Genomic DNA, 24,680 nt, shown 5'->3' with positions numbered 1-24,680 from the left:
GTCTCTCCCAGCCTCGTTCAGCTCACTGTAAATGTGTTCTGCAGTCAGCAGAATGGCAGCCAGAAGTGGGCAGGGGCAGGGGAGGCCCACACGGTGTCTGCAGGTGCCACGTGCTGCCTGTCTGCCCCACAGAAGCAGGACGTGTGTGGGAACCTGACGCTGCAGCACCACATGCTGGAGCCCGTGCAGAGGGTCCCACGCTACGAGCTGCTGCTCAAGGACTATCTGAAGAGGCTCCCGAGAGACGCCCCTGACTGGAAGGATGCAGAAAGTAAGCCCCCCAGCTGCCAGGCCACAGGGCTCCTGGGCAGTGGGAGCCGGGGGCTCTGCTGGAAAACCGCAGACAGAGGAGAGAGAGAGAAACAGACACAAGCACAGAGCAGGGCAGATGGCCAAGTGTCCCCCAAGCTCATCTCAGGAAGTAACTGCGAACCTTTGAGGGCAGAGGAAAACCGCCCTGCCCCCATTGCTGTGTGATGGGCAGACAGTGGTTCTGGGGAGGGGGCTGCTACATCTGGCAGAGCTCAGGCCGCAGGAAGAGCCTTGTGGGGCCAGGGGGGCAGCTCCTGGGGAGTGGGGTGCCAGCCCCAGCAGAGCCCCCCCGCCACCAAACACAGTATGTCTGCAGGGCCCCACCCCTGCCTGGCCCAGGCTTGGGGCAGCTCCCGACACCCACAGGGAAGGATGGGAGCAGGGCAGCCCCTGGTGATGCCCGCGGGTACCCTGCAGCCTGACTCGGCGTCTTCCTCCTGCTACAGGGTCCTTGGAGCTCATCTCTACCGCTGCCAACCACTCCAATGCCGCCATTCGGAAAATGGTGAGTGTGGTGCTCCTGGAGGATGCGTGAGGGCCCCACAGCGTGCACGCCTCCTGTGCTAGACAAGCCTGCCCCTTACTGGCTCATAGCTCAGTCTCAGCCAGTACGGCTGCTATGACAAAATCCCAGACAGGCTCACACCACAGTGAGTATCTCAAGCTCTGGGTCCCAGCCCCCTTGTCCCTGTCCCTGGCTGGTGGGTGGTGGTCTCCTCCCATGTCTGTGTGGGAAAAGCAGAGCATGCTCTGGTGTCTCGTGTCAGGGCTTGACCCCATCGTGGAGCCCCCATCCCCAAGACTATGACCTCCCCTATACTTCCACCTCCCAAGGGCCCCACCTCCAGACACAGTCCAGAGGTGGAGGGGAAGGCATCCCCTTGTTGATGTCACACCTCTGAGGCCTGGGGTCTGATTCGGAGGCTCTCCTGGAGCCCATGCCCACACCCTATTGTGACCCAGGTGGCCTTGTCCCTTGTTTGGTCTGCACAGTGCCGGCACAGAATTTCTAAGTCCTTGCCCAGAATTCCAGATGAGGGGGTTCACAGGAGAATCCAAACTTCTGGCTTTGCTGGGAAGCCCCATAAGCCCCGCCCCAGCCTGTGCCCTCACAGGCAGTTCTCCAGGTCACCACAGTCCCAATCTTGAGACCTGTTTCTTTTCACATGGGCACTGCTGTTTTTTAAGAGGAAGAAAAGCGAAATATTTGTTTGACCCCACGTCTCTCAAATGTGAGATACAAGAGACAGCCACTTATTTCCTCATGGCTGTTGCTGTGTGCAGTCCGGTGCAGTGTCCTCTGCAACTGCCTGTCGTGGGTTTGTTCTGGAGCCCCTGGGACAGGCCAGCCTGAGATCAGGCCCCCTGGGGTTCCACTGCAACCCAAACAGGTTAGATCTTGCTCTGGTCCTTTCTAACTTCCCTTTCTACCTCCCGACAACTAAATCTGACGGAGGCAGAAGAGGTGCTTCTCAGAGTCTGTGGTCGTGAGCTCACAGGGAGCCCCTATGGGTTTCCATCTCTGAGGGGTATGGACACAACCTGAGGTCTCCCTGCCTGCTTATTCTCACTGTCCACAGCTGTCCCTTCTGCCCCCCACCCCCACCCCATGCTCATTGACTGCCTGTGTCTGGACCAGAAACAGAAGGGCTAGCCAAACCAGCCTGCTTCTGGGACATGGCAGGCTCAGGTTCTGTGTCACTGAGCTGATGTTACTGTGGGCTCAGCTGTGCCTTCAGCTGTGTTCATTCCTGGGTCCCAACTCCTGCCCTGGGTGCTGGCAGTGACAAGTGAGGGCCCATAGCCTGTGGGCTCAGAGCTGGGGTCACAGGCTGCTGCCCCTTTCCTGTCACACCCCAGGGACACTGGTTGGCCACTGACCACCAAGCCAGTCTTGAGGCCAGAGGGAAAGGACCTGCAGACTGGTCTGGTGTCATGAGGGCCCTGGCCATGTGGTCTGAGTGTGGAACAGGAAACCAGGCCGGGTCGTCACAGGCAGTGATGGGGGCTAAATCTCTTCTCTGACATAGAAGGGCCCACCCGGTTCTTTGCAGGAACAACCCCAGCAGCTCATGTGATCTGTCCATGCCCTAGTTTCCTGGTCTGTAAATTAGGGATAAAATGGCCCATACCTCCCGGGTGAGTGCTGGAATTACAGGAGCTGATACCCACCTTGCGCCTTGCGTGTGGGCTCCCTGCCCTGACCTGGTGACCTGGTTCCTGGCCCGGCTTACAGGGTGGGGTTCCTCTCACCTCTGGGCCCATCCCCCACCCCAGCGGGCCTGAGCCCTGTGTCTCTCACAGGAGAAAATGCACAAGCTCCTGGAGGTGTACGAGCGACTGGGTGGGGAGGAGGACATCGTCAATCCCGCCAACGAGCTGATCAAGGAGGGCCCCATCCAGAAGTTGTCGGCCAAGAGTGGCTCAGCACAGGACCGCCACCTCTTCCTGGTCAGGCCCTGCCCCGCCCTGCCCTGACTGTCACACCCCCTCACCCTGAGCACCGCCTTGCCCAGCCCAGCTGCAGAGCCCTGCCTCCCTCCTCTGTCGCCCTTCCATTGTGGAGGTGCAGGCACCTCTCACCCCGTGCCTGTCCCTGTTGCAGTTCAACAGCATGATCCTTTACTGTGTGCCCAAACTGCGTCTCATGGGCCAGAAGTTCAGTGTCCGGGAGAAGATGGACATTTCGGGCCTCCAGGTGGGTGAGGCCCTCCCTCTTCCCTCTTCCCTGCTTCCCTGGCAGGGCTCAGGACAGGGAGGGTCACTGAGCCCCGGCTGCTGGAGGGTCACCGCTGCACCTGGCCTCCCACCCACTTTTCGAGCTTCGGCTCTGTGCCCACATGTGGCCTAGGTGTTTCTGAGTCCCACTCAGCCTGGCACCGTGGGTGGTGTGAGCAGGATCCGTCCCTCCACTGGCCTGCCTTCCAGGGATTGCTGCCCTGTGCTTGCAGGACGAAGGACAGCACCAGTCTGGGCGAGCCTCTGTCCCTGCGGGCTTGGTGCTCAGAGCCCCATTTACAGACCCAAAGGCAAAGCCTGAGTGAATGTGGACGGGCTGCCCTCCCTGCCCAACCCTGGTCCCCTGGTCCTGTGTGTGCTTCTCTCCTGCTGCACTGTCTTGGAGTCCACATGAGGTTCTGCAGGCCCGGGATCCAGACAACATGTTGTCTGCCTTCCCTGTCTCCTGAGCCTCTCCACCTCTCCATGTCTCCTGGCATAGGGGGCACAGGAGCTGGGCCTTCCCCAACCTGGGAGGGCTGTGAATTTCTCCAAAAATACTGAGCGCTAAATCCGTTTTAAAATATGAAGGTTTGCCTTAGTGATACAAGAAAAAATACTTACTTTGAAATTCTTTGAACCCAAGTCTAAGAAACACCATCAAAAGTAAAAGCTACAGAAAAAATTTTTTTTCTCATCGTTAGAAGAAATCATTTTTGTAGGTGTTTCTGTGTGAGAAATCAGTGGTGGGTGGTTAACTAGACATGCGAAGGCAGACACTCTCACCTTTGAGGCGTCTGGGAATTCCTGCTATGAGACTCGATCCCAGCTCCTGGGTGGGCCCGCATCTCCCCCCAGCTGGGCTGACAGTGGACTACATCCAGCCTAGTATCTTCGGGGTGGGGAATTGGGGATGAGGGGTGGCTTCCCATCACAGGGGCTGGTGGAGCACAGACCCAGCACAGGGGGACAGAGCCTCCTGGCCCTTTGAAGATTTCCCTTCCTCTCTCAGGGGCCGTGCCTTCAGGTGCGTTGGTGGGAAAGCTTCCATGTCTGGGGGCTGGTCCCTACTTGCTGAGAAGCCCTGCAGGCGGGAGGGTTTGGCCGGCACAGCTGTCAGTGCAGAGGATGAGAGGCCCTAGGCCTCCTCCATGGACCAGCTCCCCTGGTGTCCCATCTGCCAGGTCACCTGTGCCCCTCCTGCAGAACAGCTTGAGGCTGTCGCTCGGGGCCTGCTAAGCCATCAGCGGTTTTATTTTGTCCTTTGACCCTTGTGCCTCCAGGTGCAGGATATCGTCAAGTCAAATGCAGCGCACACGTTCATCATAAAGGGAAGGAAACGGTCCCTGGAGCTGCAGACCCGGTACGGGTAGCCATCCCAGCAGCTGCTGCTGTAAATGTCTATGACCTGAGATTTTAGCAGACGGCTTCCTTTTCTAAACGGAATAACTTTGCAACCCGTTCTTTTCGTTCATTTTATTCACTAGTGACTTAAAATGTAACAGGTCTAAAGGGAAGTTGATGAGAATTGAGCCCCTGGCTTCCTCTTCCCCCACCAGCAGACATTCTTAATCACCTCTGAGCTGATCTTCCCGAACTGGGCATGAAGGTGTCCCAGGTTTTCAAATCACACACAGCTGTTTACCATACGGCCCGTTCTGCTTCTTGCTTTGTTCATTTAGTTTACCAGGCACCATCCCAGATCTGAGCCCCGTTTCCAGAAGCAGCATAATTTTCCATCATGATCACCTGTGCTCAGTCCAGGTCTCACTGTGGCAGGTGCTGCAAGCAGCATCCTTGCACTAGATTTGTGCATGCTTGTCTTCATTCCATCAGAGAGGTTCCTGAAGGAGAACTATTGGTCTGAGGGTAGCACATCTGCTTTAAGTTGTGGTGGCTACTGCCACACTCTCCTGGGATTGGTGCAGGCTTATGCTCTGCTTTGGGGGCGTGTGCGGGAGATCCCATCTCGTTTCTGCCAGCAATGTGAGGTCTTTGTAATGACCTGTTCTGGTCCAGGGATGTGTTGGTATATATCCAGTGCAGAGGAGTCTGCAGACCACACCTGACCCTATGTAGGTGCATCTGACTCTGCCTGGATATACCTGAACATACCTGACAATATGTGGCCATACTTGACTCTGCATCTGACCCCACTTGCCCCACCTGGCTGCACCTGATCCTACCAAATCTCGTGTGACTGCACCTGAGTCCACCTGGCCACACTTAACCTCACCTGGACACACTTGACTACACCTGATCCCACCTGGCTACACTTGATTACACCTGGTCTCGTGATTGCACCTGAGTCCACCTGGGCACACCTTGTCTACCTGGTTGCATCTGGCCCCACTTGCCCACAGTGTACAGGGCACTCAAGGACGGTCTTCCAAGGCCCTGAGCTGCATTGTGAGGCTGTGAGCAGCTCGGGGGTGTGCCACAAGACTGAGAGGAATGGGGGTTAGCAGCGTCTAAGACAGGGTTAATAAGATGCTGTGTTTGTATTTATAGGACAGAAGAGGAGAAAAAAGAATGGATTCAGGTGAAGCTCCTAAAATTTTAAAGTAATAAGATGACCAAATTCTTGTGCAGTGTGGCCATTTCACGTTGGAGCGAGTGATGGAGCGGCCCCCTGACTCCCCACGTTGCCCACCTGTCCATCCTCCTCGAAATGACAAAGTGCTCTCTTTAAGTACCTTCAGACACCACCAGCCTTTCAGCCCTTTCACTTGTTTAGCACCACAGTAGTTAAGCAAAAATGAAGGGCTAGAGGCGGGCAAGCAGGGAGGGGCCCTCACCCTGGGGCTGAGTCTGTGCTGCTGGGGGGCCCGAGGGGTCCCCACAGCCAGTCTGCAGGAACAGTGGGTTAGTGGGACGAGCAGCTGACCTTGGGCGGGGTGGGGGGGTGGGGGGCGCTGTGCTTCCAGAGGCAACCGGTAAGTGTCCTGGGGCAGCGAGAGCACACTTGCCTTGGGACCAGCCACAGTGGGTACTCTGGACAGAGACCAAAGCCCCTGAAGGCAAAGGTCAAAGCAGAGGCTGAGCAGGGAGCCCGGTGGAGTGCTAACTGGGAAGGCCTTGTGGCTTCCAGAGTTCATAGAAATTTAGGTGGGAAGAGAAAAAGGAAATTCAAACAGAAATGAGGGGGACATACTGACATAGGACATGGAAATATATCCAAAAATCCACACAGAATGTCCGGGAAGTGTCCGCAGCAGCCTGGAATGCTGGGAGGGCACCCGACCACATGCAGGGCAGGCCTGGGACCTGTGCATGGGAAGTGGGGTCTGGGTCGGCCACAGGTGACCTGTCTGTGGGGACGGGTATGCTGGTCTTGCCCTCCTTGATGTGCTCACTGAGGGCCCTTGTTCTCTGGGGGTCTGTCTCAGGTCATCGAGGACACCATAGAGAGGCACAAGCAGAACAGCCAGACCTTCAAGGCCTTCAGTAGCTCCTTCGGCCAGGATGAGGACCCATCCCTCCCTCCAAATCCCTCTGTGAGCACCAGTGCCCCAGGGCTGGGGGAGGGTTGGGATGAGGCCCCATGTGGAAGGGCGGCATCTCGGAGGGACGCTGGTCCCTGCATTCTCCCTGACTATGCTCACCGCCTGTCCTTCACGGAGTGCCCACGGGGGCAGCCAGGCCTCATGAGGTGGGGCTGTGATCTTATCAGTGGGGGCAGCTCGCTTGTCCCCATATGGAGCACCCTGGGGCCAAGGGGGACCAGGAGGCAGGGTACCCGCCCAGGGCCAGGTAGGGGACGACAGCTGCAGCTGCTCATTGGGGGCACTCTGGGTCGCAGCCACCTCCTGAGGGCACAGCCACCTTCAGAGGAAAGGTCCCTCACTCCCATCTCCTGCCAGAGGCAGTCGTGAAACCAAGGATGCCCAACTGTCCCAAGTCCCCAGCACCAGGCCTAGCTGGCCCTCCCCACGGCCTTTCCAGGCTGCATGTCAGGCCACTTAATATTCACGTCAAATCTCTTATATTTTTTTTGCTTTCTGGGCATATTTTAGAAGAAAAGTTTGCATTCCTCCCCAGCTGCCTTGAATAGAGGCATCGTGGATTCAGCAATATCCCTGTGGTTAAAGTGATACAGGAGGAGCCAAGCTGCCCTCTGGCCTAGCAGGCCTGAGGATGAAGAGGAGGGGGTGTTATAGCCGGGTGGTCTGGGCAGGCCTCCGGGAGTGTCCCACACTGGGCCCTTGTGGTCAAACGGGAGGGCTGGGGTGCTCTCTGTGGTTCATGCTGCACTGGGTCTCAGTCTGTGGCTGGGGAACCCCTGCTCATGCTGGCTGTCTCTGTTCCTTCCAGGTGGTGAGTGCCAGCCCTGAGGAGCCTGCCCTGGCAGCCAGTGGTGGAGGGGGTGTTGCAGGGGTGAGTGACACTCCGGCTTCAGCAGGGGCAGGAGGTAGAGGATGAGGTTGGGCCGGAGTGCCCTCTGGGGCACTGTTGGATGGGGGTGCCCTCTGGGGTGAGGGTCGGGGTGCCCTCTGGGGTGCAATTGGATAGGGATGCCCTCCGGCACGAGGGTTGGGTAGCCCTCCGGACTGAGGTCCAGGGGTAAGCCACCCCCATGTGTCCTGAGTCCCCCTGGGACAGGCTCTGGCCCTGCTGGGAGAGGCTCAGGGAGGGGCCCACGCGTCGTTGCATCAGTTGGGTGGTGCTCACACAGCCGTGCTCTATACCATGTGTGAAAAGTATGTGGATGAAATGTGACTCAGTGGCGCCTCCTCCTTAGGCAGCTTGGCTGTCCCCAGGGAAAGGTCAGCCCCTGGCTGTGGGGTTTGGCAGGACACTGGGCAAGGGGTTGGCACTCCCAGGGAAGACTTCTCAGGGGGAATGTCCCACCCGCACCTCTGGCCCAGGAAGGCAGGGGTGCCCAGGACCCCACTCCATATCTGCTCACCTGTCCACCTGGGGCAGCACAGGTGGGGAAGGGGCTGGGCAGCCTGTGCCATGTCCTCCCTGGTGGACATGCTGACCACCCCCTGCCAGTGGTTTGGGGGATTAGGTAGAAGGGTGAGGGTGTGTGCCTGGCCCATCGTGAGCATCCAGGGCAGGGGAGCATGGTTACTGATCCCTGGCCTACTGGTCATGGACCCCAGTGACAGTCATGCCCCAAGACACCAGGGGGGTGTGGCACCTGCAGGCTGCTGAAGGGCGCTCCTGGGTAGGCAGGCGGAGCAGGGCTGGGTCCCACCCTGAGGCTGTCCGCCCAAGCCCCAGCCTGACCCCTGGGTCTGAGGCCCCCTAGTCTCCCACCTGCCAGCCTCTCCCTCCCCCTCCCATGCTCTGCCCTCCAGGCCTCCAGGCTCCACGGGTGCTGCCCCTTGGGCAGCCCAGAGCTGCTGGAGAGTCCCCCGAATCCAGTGGAGGCCCAGAGCTTGTCCAGTCTGGTTATGCAGTGTGGGCGTTGTTCTGGGCAGCCCCACCGCAGGGGCCCTGGTAGACAGAGCCCGCCAGGGGAAGGGGATGCTGGACGCAGCATCCTGGGGGCGGCAGTGGTCTCTGTGGCCACAAGGAGTGAGGTTCCTCTCAGGAGCTGAATGTTGGTAAGAACGTGTCTCCCATCTTGGCTTATGCTGGGAGGCTGGGCCCGGGGCAGCCCGCATTCCTTATGAGAGCAGAGCTCGGGCCCCCACCATGTCCCTCCGGCTCCTGGGGGCTTCCAGAACCTTGAGAAGTGTGGGCCTCACAGAAGGATGGAGCGTTGGGGGACAATATGGGGGTAGGGGCCAATGACAGGAGGAAGCCCCTTATTCAAGTGGGGCCCTGGTGCCATGGGTGCTGGAGAGCAGAATGAGGTCTCAAGTAAGTAGCATCACTGAGTCAGGTAGCATGAAAGTGGCATGGGCAGTGGGGGATTGTGGTCTTATCACAGCCCATGAGCCCCCTGAGGGACTTCCTCACCCTCTTGCCCTCCCTGCTCTTACTCCACCCTGCCCCAGGGCCTTTGCACCTGCCCAGGACCCTCAGCAGATGAACAGAGTAATTGTCCCCATGCTTTCCTCACTGGTGTGTCCTGTGAGCAGAGGTGTTGGTGGGTGTGGGACAGGTCATCGGAGGTGAGGGTTGGGCCGTATAGGGCCTGACCTGGACCTGTTCAGGGTACGTTTATGGACGGGGCTCAAAAATGAGGTTTCATTCTGACGCCAAAAGTGTGATCCTTGCCACAGATTTAGGCCTTTTCCCAACACACTTAGAGAGGAAGGTGAAGCCCACGTGGCGGCTGGCCCCATTCCCCAGCGCTGGTGTCCTCAGACGCGTGGTTCGGCAAGCGCCTTCCTAGGAGGAGCTCAGCCCAGAGCCCAGAAGTTTCGCAAGGTAGCTACAGCCCTGTGTCCTGCAGAAGTCACATTGTGCTTCACAGATCAGTGCCCCAGGGCTCAGACCCAGGGTGACGTTTGCACCCCTCCACGGCAGAGCCAGGCCCCGCCCCCACCACCCGGCTGGGACCTGGGGATTCACAGAGCTAGTGCTGCCCTTCTACCCCGAGCCCAGCTCCGGAGCTTTGGACAGAGCTGCTCACCAGGAGCCAGGGGGCCAGGTGGGGCCTGTGTCCAGCCTGCAAGACCAGGGACCACCAGGAGGGCATCAGAGGCCCATCGTCCAGCCTCTTGTGGGGCCCAGTTCTTACCTGAGTGTGCCTCCTACTTCTGGGTTGTGGGTCCGAAAATGCTCGAGTGAACCAGACCCTCTGCCCTGGGCACCTCCTGTGCCCATGTTGGCATGTTGGGTGCTTTGGGTGGACACTAGCAGATGCCGTTCTGTACCCATGGAAGACACAGCCTAGGCCTTTCAATGCCCCAGCATCCACGAGAACAATAACCCAGCCAGGTGCTGGGAAGACCCGCCCTGGGCTGTGCAGGTGGGCACCTGACCCGCGTGCAGGTTGGCACCTGTCCCCTGTGTTGGGAGACCGTGTGGCAGAGGTGGCACAGTGGGCGGGCTGGGCTACGGCCCCTCATTTGTGGTTGCTTCCCCCACCCACACTCAGAGCCGCCTTGCAGCAGACTGCCTTCTGTCCGCCAGCCTCGGGGCTCTGGCCTCCCCCCAGCCCCAGCACCCTCACTGCCTCCATCCCTCGGGCTAGCCCTCCCCTCTGGCCCCTTTGCCCTCAGGATGCCCTGGAAGCCCCCAAGGCCATGCCCTTGGGTCCAGCTGACCTCTGACCACACCTGCCTCCCGGGCCCTTGGCGTCCTCACCTGGCAAACAGGGACACTGGAGCCACCCTGAGGGATGGTGGAGGACCCTTGTCTCCCCTGCCCTGTGCCCTGGCCCCCAGGTAGCACCCCTCCTGTGTCTGGCCCTGAGCAGTCCCCAGATGGTCTCAGGAAAGGAGCTGCAAGTGGGGTAGGGAGATGTGGGAATATGAGGGGAAACAGGTGGTCAGTCAGGGTCCCGGCGCTGTGATGGGCTTCAGGATCGGTTGCCAACTCTGCTGTACAGATGGAGACACTGAGGCTCAGAGAGGAGGAGACTTGTCCATGGTCTTGTGGCTACTGGGGGTCAGGGCAGGGACTGGGGCCCATCCCCCACCTTGTACAGGTCCTACCCAGATGGAGAAACTGAGGCTCAGCCAGGCGACCCCGCAGAGCCCCCACGAAAGCCTCATGCTGCACCTGCTGCCGTGAGAGCCCTGCGTCCCGTCCCACATGGCTGCCCGCAGTGCAGGGGGAGCCCCGTGCCTGGGCGGCGAGGGGGCAGGGGCTGGTTGGATGCGGGCTGCTTTGCTTTCTGCTTGTTTACTGTGTTTCTTCCTCTTCTACGGGATGTTCCCGGGAAACAACTGAGAGGGCACAGTCAACGAGGCTAGGAAGGTCTGGGCCCCATGCGGCCCTGGGAGTGTCTGGGTGTGCCCCCCTGCCCCGGAGGCCTCCACACTTGCTCACTCGGTAGTACCCCTTCTGGTAGGCACCAGGTTCTCTAGGTGTGCCCCTCTGGGTGGGGGGGGGGGGTGGTCTTCTGAGCCGTGCCATGCCGGCAACTGTGATCTGCGTCCCTCTGTGGCCTGGACCCCCTCATGGGCAGGGCACTGCTTCCTTACTTTTGGACAACAACAGGGTTAAAAAAATACATGTTTGACAATGAAGAAGATACAGGGTTGTTTGTAGAGACGGAGGAGGTGGAACGAAGTGAGACCCCCTCTTCCCTCCCCACCCTCTGTGGGGTTGGATGTCCCTGCAGACGTGGCACAACTTGTTGAAATGCATGTTATGGTGTTTTCGTGACTTGTCTAAGGCTTTTTTAAGCTCTCTGAACACAAACCACATTGAGTTTCCTGACTTCCTGTTGTTGCCCCTGTCAGCTGCTGGGTGGGAGGATCAGACAGCTTGGTGGAGATGTGGGGGGGGGGGGGTGCATCCCCAGAGCCTCAGGCCACGCTGGGCACATGCGCCCCCTCCCCAGTGTGGATACTGGGCACCATCCTTTCAGACCCACCAGGTTGTCACTGGCCTCTGTGTAGGCCGAGTTCCAGGCCCCTGAGACCCTCCTGATGTGCGACGGTGACCCCAGGGCAGCCTGGGGGCAGGGCTGGGCAGGGGCTAAGGCCACGATTCCTTGGCTTCTTTCCCTTCTGCATTTTGCCCCGCACATGCACTGCCCACATTCACCGGGCTTCCCTGCACACTTGCCTCCTGTAGCTCGAGTCCAGGAGAGGGTCTGCTAAGACCGGGCGCGACAAAGAGAAGCTGGGCTGCAGGAGCTGCGGCGAGGCCTTCAACTCCATCACCAAGAGGAAGCACCGGTGCAAGCTGTGTGGGGTGGTGAGTCCAGGCCGGCGGTTCTGCCACGACCAGGGACAGCACCCTGCAGCAGACAGGGAGACCCCACCTGCGGCCTGTTCAGCTCTGGTGTCAGACCGACAGTCTTGTGGGTGAAAAAGTGCCAGATTTGGAAGCACAGCTTGGAGCTGGGTGGCCTCCCACTGCACCGCCCCCCCAACCCCGCCCGCAGTGATCATCTCCCCTGTTCTCCTCACAGAGGCCAGAGCCCTTTTTCCTGAGGATGGGCTTCTGAACTTGGTGTTGAAAGGGAGGGTTTTTCCTGGTAAAAGGATTGTTGATTCAAGTACTTCCAGGCTAAGTTATTAAAATGGCACACGTGTTAGCAAGTGGGTCTTAGCACAGAGCTGTGTTAGAACTGGTTTTCCACAGGGCCCCGCAGACTGTGCTGGGCATGGTATTTATTGTCATGCCTTCGTGTGAAACCTTGAAACCCTGGGGAAAGGAGAGAGAAATGTATGAATCCTCACATGAAGGACAGATGAGTGATGGATGTGTGAGTTGTGGGGGGATGGATGGATGGATGGGTGGATGGGTGAAAGGATGGAAAGGTGGATGGATGGATGGATGGATGGATGGATGGATGGATGGATGGATAGATGGAAAGATGGATGGATTCATGTGTCATCATCTGTCTATCCACTCACTAATCCAACCATCCAGAGAAATAGAAACAAATCCAGTAGAATTCATGGAAATTGCTTAATATAGGGTAACTCTATGTTCAGTTTTTTGGAGGTGGATCTCTGTTTTCCCCAGAAGCTCTGCCATCTTGCATTCCCACAAACAACACACAAGGGGTAGGTTTCTCCACGCCCTCACCAGCATCCTCACCAACACTGTTTTGGGTCCTAGCCATCCTGACAGGCATGACATATCTGGTTCCTCCTCGTCCCTTTGATTTGCGTTTCCCTGGTGGTTAGTGATCCTTCCATGTACCTGGTGCCCCTTCCCAGTCTCCTACCATGCGCACAGATGCTGGGACCCTCCAAGAAAGGAAACAAGTCCCGGATGGCCAGCGAGGGCCAGCATTGGGATCCCTGCCCTCTGATGAGGCTCCCCTGCACGTGCTCTGTCCCTCCTGTCCCCAGGGGCCGGGGTCACAGGTGCCCTCTGCCTTACAGGTCATCTGTGGGAAGTGCTCTGAGTTCAAGGCTGAGAATGGCAGGCAGAGCCGGGTCTGCCGAGGGTGTTTCCTGACGCAGCGGGCGGTACCTGAGAGCCCCAGCCCCGAGGTGGCACCTGAGGAGCCCAAGCACAGCACAGAGGTAGGCAGGCCAGGTCCTGTGACTGTCCTGGATGGGAGCCCTGCCCCTGGCAGCCTCTGTGGACTGTGCCCCCAGGGCTTTTGGTGTCCCCTGTGCCAAGAGAGATAGTGCGTGTACGTGTGCGCGTGTGTGCAGTGTATGTGTTCATGTGCACGTGGTGTACATGTTTGTGATACATGCGTATGGTGTGTGTGTGTGGCGCGCGTGTGCAGCCCTTCCCTGTGAGCCATGCCCTGCCTCCTGCGATTCCATCTTGCCCTGTTTTATCTCTGTTTCTGGTTTGGTGCTGCCCATGCTCTCAGTCCTTTGGGGTCCAGACTGTACCAGGAGGCCTCGTGGTGACCCCGGGGTGGGTCAGGCTGGCCTGGGCCCTGGTGCAGCCTGTTTCCCAGGAGGCCAGGCCTGGCCTCCGCCCCCATGAGAATGACACCTACTGCGAGGCTGTACATGACCCCATCCTTTGTGTCTCCAGGGGCCAGCGGCTGTTGACCCCCAGCCCAGCCTGCTCTGCGGCCACCTGCAGGTGTCGGACAGTGGTGCAGCCTGGAGCGAGGTGTGGGCCACCATCCCAGCCTCAGACCCCCTGGAGCTGGTGCTGCACCTGCAGGAAGACAGCCAGGTATGTCCCCCACCTGCCCTCCAGTGGTGCTGGGCGGACACCCTGATTCTTGTAGCCCAGTGCCCCAGGTCCACAGTGCCCAGAGGGGCCTGGGACCAATGCTGCTCAGGCTCCTGTGATCGTCGGGCCTCAGTTTCCCTGGTTGCTCAAGGTCACCCCTCTGCTGCCCCCCATGGGGAAGAGTTCTGTGGTGCCAGGAGTGCCGAGGCCAGGGTGCTCACCTAGCTCTCCTTTGCTTCAGGATGGCTGGCCACCACGCACCGTCCCCCTCTCTGGCTGTACAGTGAGTGTGTTGGACCCCGCGGAGATGCCAGACTCCAGGCATGTGTGGCGGCTGCAGCGGGGCCAGCAGTCCTTGTACCTGAGCACCCCGTCAGTGGACCTGCAGAAGCGGTGGCTGGAGGCCCTGAGTGCAGCTGCCCGCGGGGACCCAGGCCTGGCGGCCCTGTGAGCTGAGCCTCCGGCAGGTGTCCCAATTCTGAAGCCACCCCAGCAGGGCCTGTGCTCACCTGGGAGGTGGTGTCCAAGACTACGTACAGGCTTTGTGCAGGTGTGGGGGGCTCCCGGCCCCCTGGGGGCGGACAGGCCACAGGGCACTTGACCCTGGAGGGACCTCTCTGAAGAGGAGGAAATGGGCCCAGCCACCCAGCATGTGTCCGGCTCTGCCCCAAGCCCCAGCAGTGTGGCCTGGCCAGGGTATGGCCTGTCAGGTGTGGGGCACCCAGCTCCAGAGGCAGAAGGAGCATCCTGGGGGTGCCTGGGGACCCCCTTTGAGGTAGAGGTCTGCGGTCATGCCTGCCCCCCCATACCATCTGTACTGTGCGAGCTGGACTGACTGACCCCGGACTCCACCTCCCTCCTGCCCACTCCTGGCCCTGAAACCCGCCTCCCCATTTGGGGGGGCCATTGGTCACATGGGGCATCCCTGTGGGGTGTACCTGAGAAGCCCAGGGGAGGCCCTTGGGCCTGCCCCTGCCTCACGTGGGGCCCGACATCTGTGTCTGTCTCCCCCCGCTGGCGGGAGGCAGTGCTTGTCTGTGGAAATAAATGCTGGCAGCCAGCAGCTGGGCACAGCCTCGGGGTTGGGGTTAGGGTGGTCTGGGGGAGACGGCGAAGGCACAGCGAGGCCTGCGGGGAGCAGGTCCCTGCCCAAGGGTGGGCAGGCTGTGAAGCACCCAGACCCCCCACCCCCTGGTCCAGTTGCTTCTCCGACGACCTCTGCTCCTTCTGCGCTCACTGAGCACCCACTGCCTCCGCAGGCCTAGGGGACTCTTCTCAGGGCACCCTGTCTGGGATGTTCCTACTTGATAGCTAAGGAAACTGAGTCACAGGAGGTCCCTCGGGTCCCATAACTCCAGACTGAGGGAACAGCTGGGACTGACTGGCTGGTGTGTGGTGGTGCTCTGGTGGAGCAGGGGGTGAAACTAGGCCCTCCAGCAGGTGCCCACTTGATCTTCCCAGCTGGCCCTCAGGAGTTCTCTGGGCCCTGCAGCCTGGCGTCCCTGCACACAGGTTTCCATGGTGAACTGCTGCCCCCAGCAGAGTCCCCTGCCATCCTTGGGAGAGCGTCGGGCAGCCGCGGGTCCACAGGCTGTGTAGCTGCAGCAGGGCTGGAGGCACAACCCCCTGCCCTTGTGGACCTGGCCTGAGGCTGCGGGGAAGAAGTCCCTTCTGTGGGGAGGGGGAAGCAGTTGGACGGGGTCCCAGGGCCACTGCCTTCCTGAGGACACCCAGGGCAGGTATCACAGGAAGAGTGTCCAGGCCTGGGGCAGGGTCTCCCTCGGCAGTGGTCTAAGAGGTGGGGGCCACGGAGTGGGCTGGCTGCAGGGGGGTCTGTGGGTGCATGTAGGGATAGGGCCCTGGGGCCCCAGAGGGCCTCCAGGAAGAGCCCCGTGATGGTCAGTTCGGGGCTGCAGCCTCTAGCTGTTCAAGAGAGGAAATTCAAGTGTTCCTGGGAAGTCACTGCCGTGGAGTGCGATGTCTAGGGGCCAGCAGGCACGCCTCTGCCCACCCATGGAGGGCGGAGGCTCTCAGCCTCTCCACCTGCATCCCCACACCCCCTATGAGTAGTTACTGCCCTGGGAGCAGGAAGAGGTCCCTGCCATCCTGAACTTACCGTATGGGGGGCAGGGGGTGGTCTACAGAGCTCACCTACCCAGCCTGATGCCAGGCCCAGGGGCCGAGTGTGGAGCGAGGGGTCTACCGAGTGGTGTCCCCGGCCTAGGGCCCTCTCCACGGAGGTTCTGCATGTTGCTTGGGGCCCGTGCTACACCGCAGCACCTCAACACGTGTCCTCACTAGGCCCTAGCGGGTACTGGAAGGTGAAAGGAGCCAGCCACTTGCTGAGAAGGAGGACGCTCAGAGGCATCCTGGCTGTAGTGAAATGAGTCCAGAGAGGGACATACACTTGCCCCAGGTCACACAGTGGGGTCATTCAGTCATTCAGTTCACCTATTGGTGCAGCGGGCATTGCTGGTGTGCCTCTGGGGTGCCGCCGCTTAGATTGCTGGGGCCAAGGGTTGGACTCTGGTCCTTGCACACATCCAGCCTCATTTTGCCCCCACAGCCTGCATGGGGGTCTCTATTGTTGAGCCTCCCCCAGGGCAGGACGCAGCACCCACCACAGCACCTGGCTCAGCAGGAGCTCGGTATCTGCCAGCAGCCTTGGCGACGTCGAGGACGCTGTTGGCATGCAACCCCTGAGCACTGTGGGTTGGGAGTCTTCGTTTTACAGAAGGGGAAATGGAGGATCAGAGAGATGGGGGGCTGCCTAGCAGTTAGGGCCCAGCCCCTCTGGTCTCTGGGTCTTGGGAACGGAGCCTGTTCCTCCTGGGACGGAGACCTAGGGACTGCCATGCCCAGAACATGGCAGTGGGCACACGGGGGTGGCAGGGTCAGGCCCCAGGGCTCAGGACTGGGGGAGCTCCAGCTGCAGCTGCACAGCATCTCCGGGTGTCTGCAGGTGAGCTCCCTATGGCAGATCCATCCCAGGGCCCAGCTGGCAACTGGGGGTGGCCATATTGGGGACCCCCAAGCCCCAACCCTCTGGATGCCCCCACCCTCACAGGGCTTCTGGTGGGCAGGGCAGCCAGTGCTCCCCTCAGGTATCAGACATGGAGGAAAGCACCATGAAGCCTTCCAGACCTGCACCCAGACCCCCAGGCCTCCCCCCATGGGATCCCAGCCTTGCCTCCAGGATCCCACTGGGTGTGTAGCGAAGGTCTGTGTCCAGGTGCAGGTGCATGTGGGCAGCGCCTGGTGCTGGGGGGACATTCAGTCCTGGCCTGTCCTCCTCTCCCATCAGCATGTCCATCTTTCCCCAGATGATGCAGCCATGATCCCAAGGGACCCCACATGGTCCCCCAGAGAACCTAAGGGGCTCCAGGGTGTCCCCAAGGGGCTGTGGGTCATCCCAGGGGCTCCAGGGCATCCCCAAAGGGCTCCAGATTGTCCCAGGGGCTCCAGGTCACCCCAGGGCTGTGCATGTCCCCGAAGCAGCCAGCATGATCAGAGCCTGGGCCGCCACCCTGGTCTGACAGCCTCAGGTCCACCTCTGCTCCCGATTTATGAGGGAAGATGAGGGCCCAGGGTGCGGAGCCAGGTGCCCTCCCCACATTCTGCACACTCTGTCCTGGAAAACTAGCCTCCACCCCACTGGCTCTGGGGCTTCCTGGGCTCGGTGCTGCTTGTGGGTGCAGGGCCTGCTGGGGGGGCCTGCTGGGAGCACCCCACACCAGCCCTCCCCCCGCCGCGGGGCTCCTGTTCCTGCTCTCCCCGCTGCCTTTGTACCCATGGCCGCTGTCTGTGGTCCCACCTTGGCCCTGTCTTCCTCCTGGGTGCGGCTGGCAGTGTCCCCAAAAAGAACAAGTGGTTCCCTTTACTGCCATGACACGTGGCTCCACCCTGCAGAGGGCTCTCCTCCCTGTGCCTTATCCACACCCAGAGAAGCAGGTTACACCTGGAAACACTACATCTGTCCTCAAAGGAGCACCAGGAAACTAACACTTGGGTGTCCCATCCACCTCAGGAAGGATACTGGGGTCCTTGCCAAGGGCCCCCCTCCAGGGCAGCTGGAGCCTGTGTCTTCCCAAAGCCGAGGAGGGAAGGGCTGTCATCCTCGCCCACCCATGGAGGGGTACACGACAGCTAGCATGGAGGGCTTGTCTCCCAGGGGCCCCAGAGCAGGTGTCCAGGAGCTGGGTGGGTCCCCGGGGATCAGGGCGGGGGCCATGTCAGGTAAGGTCCTCTCAGGAGCAGCTCCTGTTATGTAGGCTGGATGCAAGCAGTTCCTTTGGAGGCCACAGTGGGTGGAGAACAAGATAGTTGGAAACAAGCCCACGCAGACATCTTGGGTTGGATGGTTTCCCCTCAAACTCATGTCCACCTGGAACCTGAAAACATGACATTATTTGCAACAAGGCCTTTGCACATGTCACTGGTTCAGACAAGGACAGAGGGGCCCTAACTCCAGTGACGCATTCCATCAGGAGAGGAGAGGATGTGCCGGGGAGGCCCTGGGACCACCGTCCCCATGTCTGCAGAGGCCAGGCACCCTCCCCACACTGGACCTCAGGGCCCCAGCCTCCAGAACCAAGACAGAAGATGTTTCTGCTGGTTTAATGACCGTAATGTGTGCTATTGTGGACGTTGTGGCAATTTGCACAGCAGTTCACCCCACACTGGGCGGGTGGCAGTGGAGTCAGGTTGGGAGAGCTCGGGGCGTGAGGGGAAGTTGGCCTCCATGTCCCGGAAGAGCTGCACGAGGGACAACGAGGGCTCCTGCTGGAAGAGCGCCAGGGCGGGGTGACACTGAGCCACCCAGGTGCCCATGGGTCCTGGGCCAGGGCTGTGGGGCCTGTGGTCTGATGGCGACAACCTGCAAGGTGCCGGGGCCACGAGAGCAGGGTGGCCAACCCTGGAGGTCAGAGCATCGGCCACAAACAGTGACTCACCCACCCTCAAGTCCCCGTGGCCCTGTGGGCGGCAGCCACCTTTGGCCCTGCAAGTCCCTCGCTCTGTCCTCTCTGCATGTCACTCAGGGTTGGGTGAGGATTCTGGGAGCTGTGGGGACCGGAGGGCGTACCCTGAACGTGAGACTCAAGTGGGTTGGAAGGGGTGGGGCCGAACAGTGTCCCCCCAAACCCATGTCCACCTGAAACCTCAGAATGCGACATAATTTGTAAACGAGATCTTTGCCAAAGTCGTTAGTTTGGGTGAGGTCACAGTGCGCCTGGGTGGTCCCCAAACGGGAGGCGGGTGTCCCTGCAAGAAGAGGCAGCTGCCGCCAGGGCTCACAGGGAGGAGCCACGAGGACCCTCCCACAGCTCCAAGGCCCCTGTGCTATGGCTCTTCACTGCTATGGCTCTTTGCGGCGGGGCCTCGAGACCTGACGCACTTTGTGGCTGGAGGCACCTGGAGTGACCTTCCTCTGGTCCCGGGGGATGTGCAGGGGCGGGGGGGCGGGGGAGCTTGCGGGTCTGGGGGCCGGGCTGGCTGGAGGGGACTCTGGGCAGGGGCGGCGAGGCGGGGACAAGGCGCAGTGGTGGGGACTAAGCACGGTCACTCATTCCCAGGACGGAGAACATCCTCTCCACTGGCCCAGGGACCCCGCACGCAGGGTTGGGGAACCCCCATCCTTTCTTGGGTGACCCCATATGATGCTTGCACCATGCGGCCGACCCTGTGGCAGGCCAGCTCCCACCACAGAGGGGCCGCTGCCTGGGAGCCATCCAGCCCGAGGGGCCCCTGGGGGTGTGGGAGGGGTTGGTGGAGGCAGAGGGAGCAGGGACTGCGAGAGCCATCCCTGTGGCTTCCCCCGGCAGGGGCCGAGCACAGTGAGCAGGCCCTAGGTTCTGGGGCCTGGGGTGCCTAGGGCAGGTTGGGCGCCCGAGGGCATGGGCTGGTCTGCAGGTGAAGGCAGCCCCGGGGTGTCCGTCTCAGGCAGTGGCACGCCCAGCAGCGGAGGGGGGGGAGGGGTGGTCCCTCCGGGTCCACGTGGCCCCTCGAAACCATTTTGCCTCGGAGCACAAACCTCAGGGGCCTCAGGGGAAGTCTTGGGCCGAGGGGCTTGGCTGAGGGGGCATGGGGGGAAGATGACACCCCTGAGGACCCCCGGGGTGCCACGCATTGAGGTCAAGGTCACTGATGACCTAGGCCTGAGCTCCCGGGGTGAGTGGACAGAATGGGGGGTGCTGAGGTGTCGCCAACATGACCTGGACCAGCCACCGTCTGTGGACTCTGCACAGGGTGGGTGACGGCCGCCCTATGCCGGCCGGTGCAGGGATCAGGGCGCAGGATAGACGTGTGCCCCAGGGTCAGCTCCTGGTCTCCCCAGCCCAACCCAGGTCAGCAGGGAGGCCTGCCTGCAGGTGGCAGCCCCCGCGCCGAGCATGGCAGCACCAGCCGAGCCCCGGCGCTGGGCAGAATGGGAGGAAAGGAGTTTCATGGAGAGCTTCCGTCCAGACCCTGCAGATCCAGAGATCACTGAGGCCCTGGCAGCGGGACGTGGGTGACAAGGAAGGGCTGAACGCCCTTAGGTCAGGTTCACAGGGGTGCTGGCTGTCCTCTGCCGGACCTGGGAGGGATGAGAGCCTGCAGACTGGGGAGAGGGGTCGGGGCGCAGGATGAGGGGTTGGGGCGCAGGGCAGGAGGGCTCCCGGGAGGCCTGGCCCTTGTCGCCTTTGTGGTCTGGAGCAGCACCCATGTTGGAGCAGCGGGATCCAGGAGCCCAGGTCCCCCGAGCACCTCGGGTGCCAGGACAAGGTTGCCCACGGTCCAGAGCGTCCGTGAGCAGTGGCGTCCGATGCTGGAATGGCAGGACCCCGTCCTGGGACCCAGAACCCTGGGCCCTTCCCGAATGCACTCAGCGTCGCCTGGGTGCTGACGTGGTGTTTCTGCCTCTTGTAGCCACTATGGCAGCCACTTGGCAAACTGTGCGGCTCCCAGGCCTGAGCCTCAGTTTCTCGGCCGTAACCTAGAGGTGCCGTTGCTCAAGCTGGTTCCTGGAAAACGGCTGTCAGCTTGGACAGGAGGGGACGAGGCAGGTGTGCGGCCCAGGCACTCTAGCAGCCTCTTCCCTGCCTCCCTGAGGCCACTGGAGCCCCTCCTCCCCCTCGTCCCACCCTGACTGTGGGCCTGACCCCCTAGGCACCTGCCTACCCTCCAGCCAGGGAGGGATGAGAGCAAGGACACCCAGCTTATGGGTGGGGAAACGAAGGCAGAGAGAGCAGGCCGGTCAGCCCCCGCCCCTGGGCTGTGGAGCTGTGTCCATGGGGATGGCCTCCACCTGCTCCCAGGCCTCCTGAGGGGCCGCCCTACAGGGGCCCCAGAAATGCCTCCCCAGGCTGTGAGGTTTGGGGGGGCACCCACTGGGTGACAGGGCGGGGAGTGGTGGGGACAGGCTTTCACACTTCTCTGATGACTGCAGACACCCCGGGCAGGTGCAGGCCTGAAAGAAGCTTAAGTGGCTCAGGAGCCCTAAGCCCCGGGATCGCCCTTGACCCTCCAGTGCCCTGGTTACTGTGTGCCTGCCTGGAGCACCCATGTGGTTGGTGGCCTGCACCAGGACAGGCCCCTTCCCAGGCCTCAGTCTCCCCACTATAAACCAGGGTTTTCACACATCTTTTCACAGTGGAATCCCGGCGGGCCTGGGAGCGTGTGTAGTGGTTTACAGGTGCCCGACCCTGGAAACTTGTCCTAGTTTCCTGTTTCCTGATTAGAGAATGGATCCCTGCTTAGCGTAGTGACCCCACACAGCACCCAGAGAGGTTGGGAGGCAGGAACCCAGGACCTGCAACCCAGAAGCAGGGATGGAGCAGCCGGTCAGGCCCCCGCCCTCCTGTGCGGGATCCCATCAGGAATCCACCACCTGCCCTGGCCCTGCAGTGACACAGGGACGCTGGGGCCATGTCCTCGCACTGTCTCTGCGACCTTGGGCGGCAGCCGGATGTCACCTGGGGTGACACAGCCATCTCCCTCCTGAGAGCCCAGGCAAGCCCGCGTGTGCAGGCTGCTGGCCCGGGAGGACAACACGGGGTCAGAGCTGGGCCCTGGCACGGGCTCACCTGCAGAAGGGTACAGGTGTGACCGTCCCTTGGGGTTGCTGGGGGCCAGTGCGTGGGCGGCACTGAATGGCCTGGCAGAAAGCATCGTGGGGGGTCAGTTCCTTTCTCCCCACGCACTCAGCTCACGGAGCTACAAGCTCAGGTTACTTTACTGAAAATTGCTTTTAATTAAAAGAAGAAGAAGCCAAGCCCATAAGGCCACACGGCTTCCCTGACTCTCACCATGTTCAATGGAACTTCCCAGGCTTGGTTCATTGTGAGAGGATTTTAGGATGAAAATTCATGTTTCTATTGAGTAGAAGCAAAAAAAAAAAAAAAAAAAAAAAGTCAGGAATATTTAAAGAAAAACAAAAAGCAGTTTATACTTGGGCAGTTACTATTGGATCTGAGAGAAACACAGCATGAGGCCCTCCTGCTGCAGCCCAGGCACAGCCCCCTCCAGCCCCCACGACCTCCTGCCCCCGAGAACAACACACTGGTCACTGCCCAGCCTGAGGAGGCTTCCTGGGGCAGCCCTTTGGGAGGAGGGGACGCCTGAGGTGGCCCTTCACCCCCGTCCATATCTCTGCAGGACACGTTGGCCCATCTTCCAGAGAAGAACACTGAGACTCGGGCCCTGGACCCCCGCCCTCCCCGGTTCCTTCCTCCCCCAGGCGTTGCAGCATGCCACCTGCATCCAGCCTCAGGCTGAGCCGAGGAGCAGGTGAGGGGCCAGACCTCTGATGCAGGGAGGCCAAGGCTTCAGTCGGTTCCTCACACATCCGTGCTGGGCTCCCCTTGCCTCTCCCACGACTTCCTTCCGGGCCTCCTTCCTGGCCTCTTCCCCTTGCAAAGTGGAGGCATAGTCCTCTCAGTGGCAGACACACATGGGCTGTGAGGTCACACACACATGCTGAGCACAGCTTTGTAGGGGCAGGTAAACAAGGAGGGCTTCCTGGAGGAGGTGGCTAAGGCCTGAGGGCAGAGAGACAGCAGCTGGGCATAGTCTGGGCACTACTTCCAATCTGGGCCAGGACATGGAGAGCCAGGGCAGGCTGCTGGGGCCTATGGGGACTGTGGGGCCCTCCTCGGTGGTCAGATCCACACTGATGGTGTCCCAGTCTCTGTGATGTCAGGAGGATTGCCAGAACCTTCTCTATGAGAGATTAGAACATTGAGGCCCTGGGCTGGGGGGCAGGGGCTGTCAGGGCCATGGTTCCTGCCGTGGATGGGGTCCAGCTGTCAGGCAGGGGTAGTCCAGGCAGTTGGTGGTCTCTGGTGGGCCAAGTGGCTCCCCCTTGGGGCCTCAGTGTCGCCCCTGCCCCAGGCAGTGCTGCTGGGCTGGCCCAGAGACTCCAGGCGGGGCAGCCCAGCGGAGGTGGAAGCACCTGAGAACCGACCCCAGCCCATCTGGCGGCCCTAGGCTGGGCTTTGCAGCAGGTGGGCCTTCGGAGCCACAACAAGGGACAGGGCTTCCCCCGGGATGTGGCTGGGACCTGGGGCCGGCCCTGCTGCCTCCCGGTCGCGACAGGCCAGCGCCCCGCGCCTCAACACCCACAGCTCGCGGGCCAGACGCGAGCACATGCTGCCAACCTTGACACGGCATCACCAGCCGGCCGTGCCCACCCTGCCCCCACCCCAAATCCAAGCCATGACACCCTGACCCCATACCTCACGGCACACAGGGGGTTGTTGGTTGTGTAAAGATTTTATTTATTTATTTGACAGAGAGAGCGAGAGAGAGAGCACAAGCAAAGGGAGAGGGAGGAGCGGGAGCTCCATGTGGGACTTGATCCCAGGACCCTGAGATCATGATCTGAGCCTGAGGCAGACGCTTCACGATGGAGCCCCAGGAGCCCCTAGAACACACCATTTTGGGAGACAGCATCCTTCAGAGGTAACCTAGTCATGGTGAGGTCCAGCAGGCTGATGCTGACCCAGTGAGACCTGTGTCCTTGTAAAGCGGGTAAATGTGGGCACAGAGACAGTGTGCGGGAACAGGCAGGGTAAGAAGTCTGCAATGGGGCGATTGGACAGCCCGGGCACCTTCCCTGCAGAATGGAAGGTGGCTCTGCAGACACCTATGCTCGGATGTCATGCCTGCCTCCAGCGGCCCTCTAGGTGGCCAGGCTCCCACCAGCACTGCAGGCTCCCCATGGCCTGAGCCTCAGTCCCCCTCCCCTCCTAGCTCAGGGTGCAAGTCCTGCAGGGGAGTGGGCCGCAGGCCCCCAGCATGGTGTGGAGGGTGTGGGTTCACCCGGCCCTCTCAGTGCGGCTGATAGGGGACACCTGTATGGCCCAGTGGCTCCAAGAAACCCACCATGTGTGGTCCGTGGAGCTGAGGAGGATCAGAGCTCATGGGGTGAAAGCAACTCTCTCCCACGTGTTCTACTGGGGAGGGCTGCTCTGCTGGAACAGCACTCGGGGGTCCCAGAACACTCACCTCTTTGCGCCCCCTGCCAGGCAGCAGAGCCGGTTGTGTCCACCTGGGCCCCTTTCCCAGACTTCCTGAGCCACCCGACTTCTGGCAGTCCCTCAACCTTCCAAAAATAGTCCAACCTCAGGACCTTTGCATCTGCTGTTCTTGCTAAGGATGCTTCTCCCTGCTCAGGAGCGGCCCTGAGCCACCCAGAGCCGGCTCAGCTCTGGTGTCAATGGTAGGAGAGCCCCTGGGCGGTTACCAGGGCAGGGCGCTGCGCCGGGGTGAGCGGGGTCGGAGCGAGAGGAAGGGGCGCACCGCAGCCAGGTGCCACGACCCATGGGAGTTGGGCTGCACGGGCGAGCCGGGGAGGGCAGGTCCCCCGGATGCGTAGGCGGGGGCCCGCCAGAGCCCAGAGGTCTGCGTGCGCCCCCAGCTCCCGGGGGTCCTCGGTGAAGACGCACAACATGGCCCCCAGCTGGGGGGGGCCCAGGTGACACAGATGCGCCCCT

At 60.9% G+C, this 24,680-nt stretch overlaps 1 protein-coding gene and 2 long non-coding RNA genes across 3 annotated transcripts in view; 2 read left to right on the top strand and 1 right to left on the bottom strand.

The window, feature by feature from the left end:
• FGD3 (FYVE, RhoGEF and PH domain containing 3) overlaps positions 1 to 14,767 on the top strand; it is a 30,434-nt gene extending 15,667 nt beyond the window's left edge. The window contains exons 7-18 of the mRNA XM_025423664.3: positions 133 to 271; positions 759 to 817; positions 2,617 to 2,763; positions 2,918 to 3,010; positions 4,314 to 4,393; positions 5,542 to 5,572; positions 6,420 to 6,527; positions 7,345 to 7,407; positions 11,680 to 11,802; positions 12,945 to 13,088; positions 13,561 to 13,707; positions 13,949 to 14,767. Coding sequence (XP_025279449.1) covers positions 133 to 271; positions 759 to 817; positions 2,617 to 2,763; positions 2,918 to 3,010; positions 4,314 to 4,393; positions 5,542 to 5,572; positions 6,420 to 6,527; positions 7,345 to 7,407; positions 11,680 to 11,802; positions 12,945 to 13,088; positions 13,561 to 13,707; positions 13,949 to 14,158 — 1,344 coding nt within the window. The 3' untranslated portion in view covers positions 14,159 to 14,767. The remainder of the gene's footprint in view (positions 1 to 132; positions 272 to 758; positions 818 to 2,616; positions 2,764 to 2,917; positions 3,011 to 4,313; positions 4,394 to 5,541; positions 5,573 to 6,419; positions 6,528 to 7,344; positions 7,408 to 11,679; positions 11,803 to 12,944; positions 13,089 to 13,560; positions 13,708 to 13,948) is intronic.
• A 7,146-nt stretch (positions 14,768 to 21,913) lies between these two features.
• Positions 21,914 to 22,874, bottom strand: LOC112644905 (uncharacterized). Its single transcript, XR_003126881.2, has 2 exons — positions 22,488 to 22,874; positions 21,914 to 22,058 (listed from the first exon to the last, which is right to left on the bottom strand). It is a non-coding gene; the product is annotated as an uncharacterized LOC112644905 (long non-coding RNA).
• Positions 22,875 to 22,942: 68 nt separating this feature from the next.
• LOC112643868 (uncharacterized) lies at positions 22,943 to 24,481 on the top strand. Its single transcript, XR_003125948.3, has 3 exons — positions 22,943 to 23,189; positions 23,478 to 23,646; positions 24,213 to 24,481. It is a non-coding gene; the product is annotated as an uncharacterized LOC112643868 (long non-coding RNA).
• Positions 24,482 to 24,680: the final 199 nt, after the last annotated feature.

The sequence above is a fragment of the Canis lupus genome, chromosome 1 (genome assembly GCF_003254725.2).
Source record: "Canis lupus dingo isolate Sandy chromosome 1, ASM325472v2, whole genome shotgun sequence".
In the NCBI taxonomy this organism is placed as follows: Eukaryota; Metazoa; Chordata; class Mammalia; order Carnivora; family Canidae; genus Canis; species Canis lupus.
Note: the sequence above shows the minus strand (reverse complement) of the source record. Positions and strands in the feature narration are given on the sequence as shown.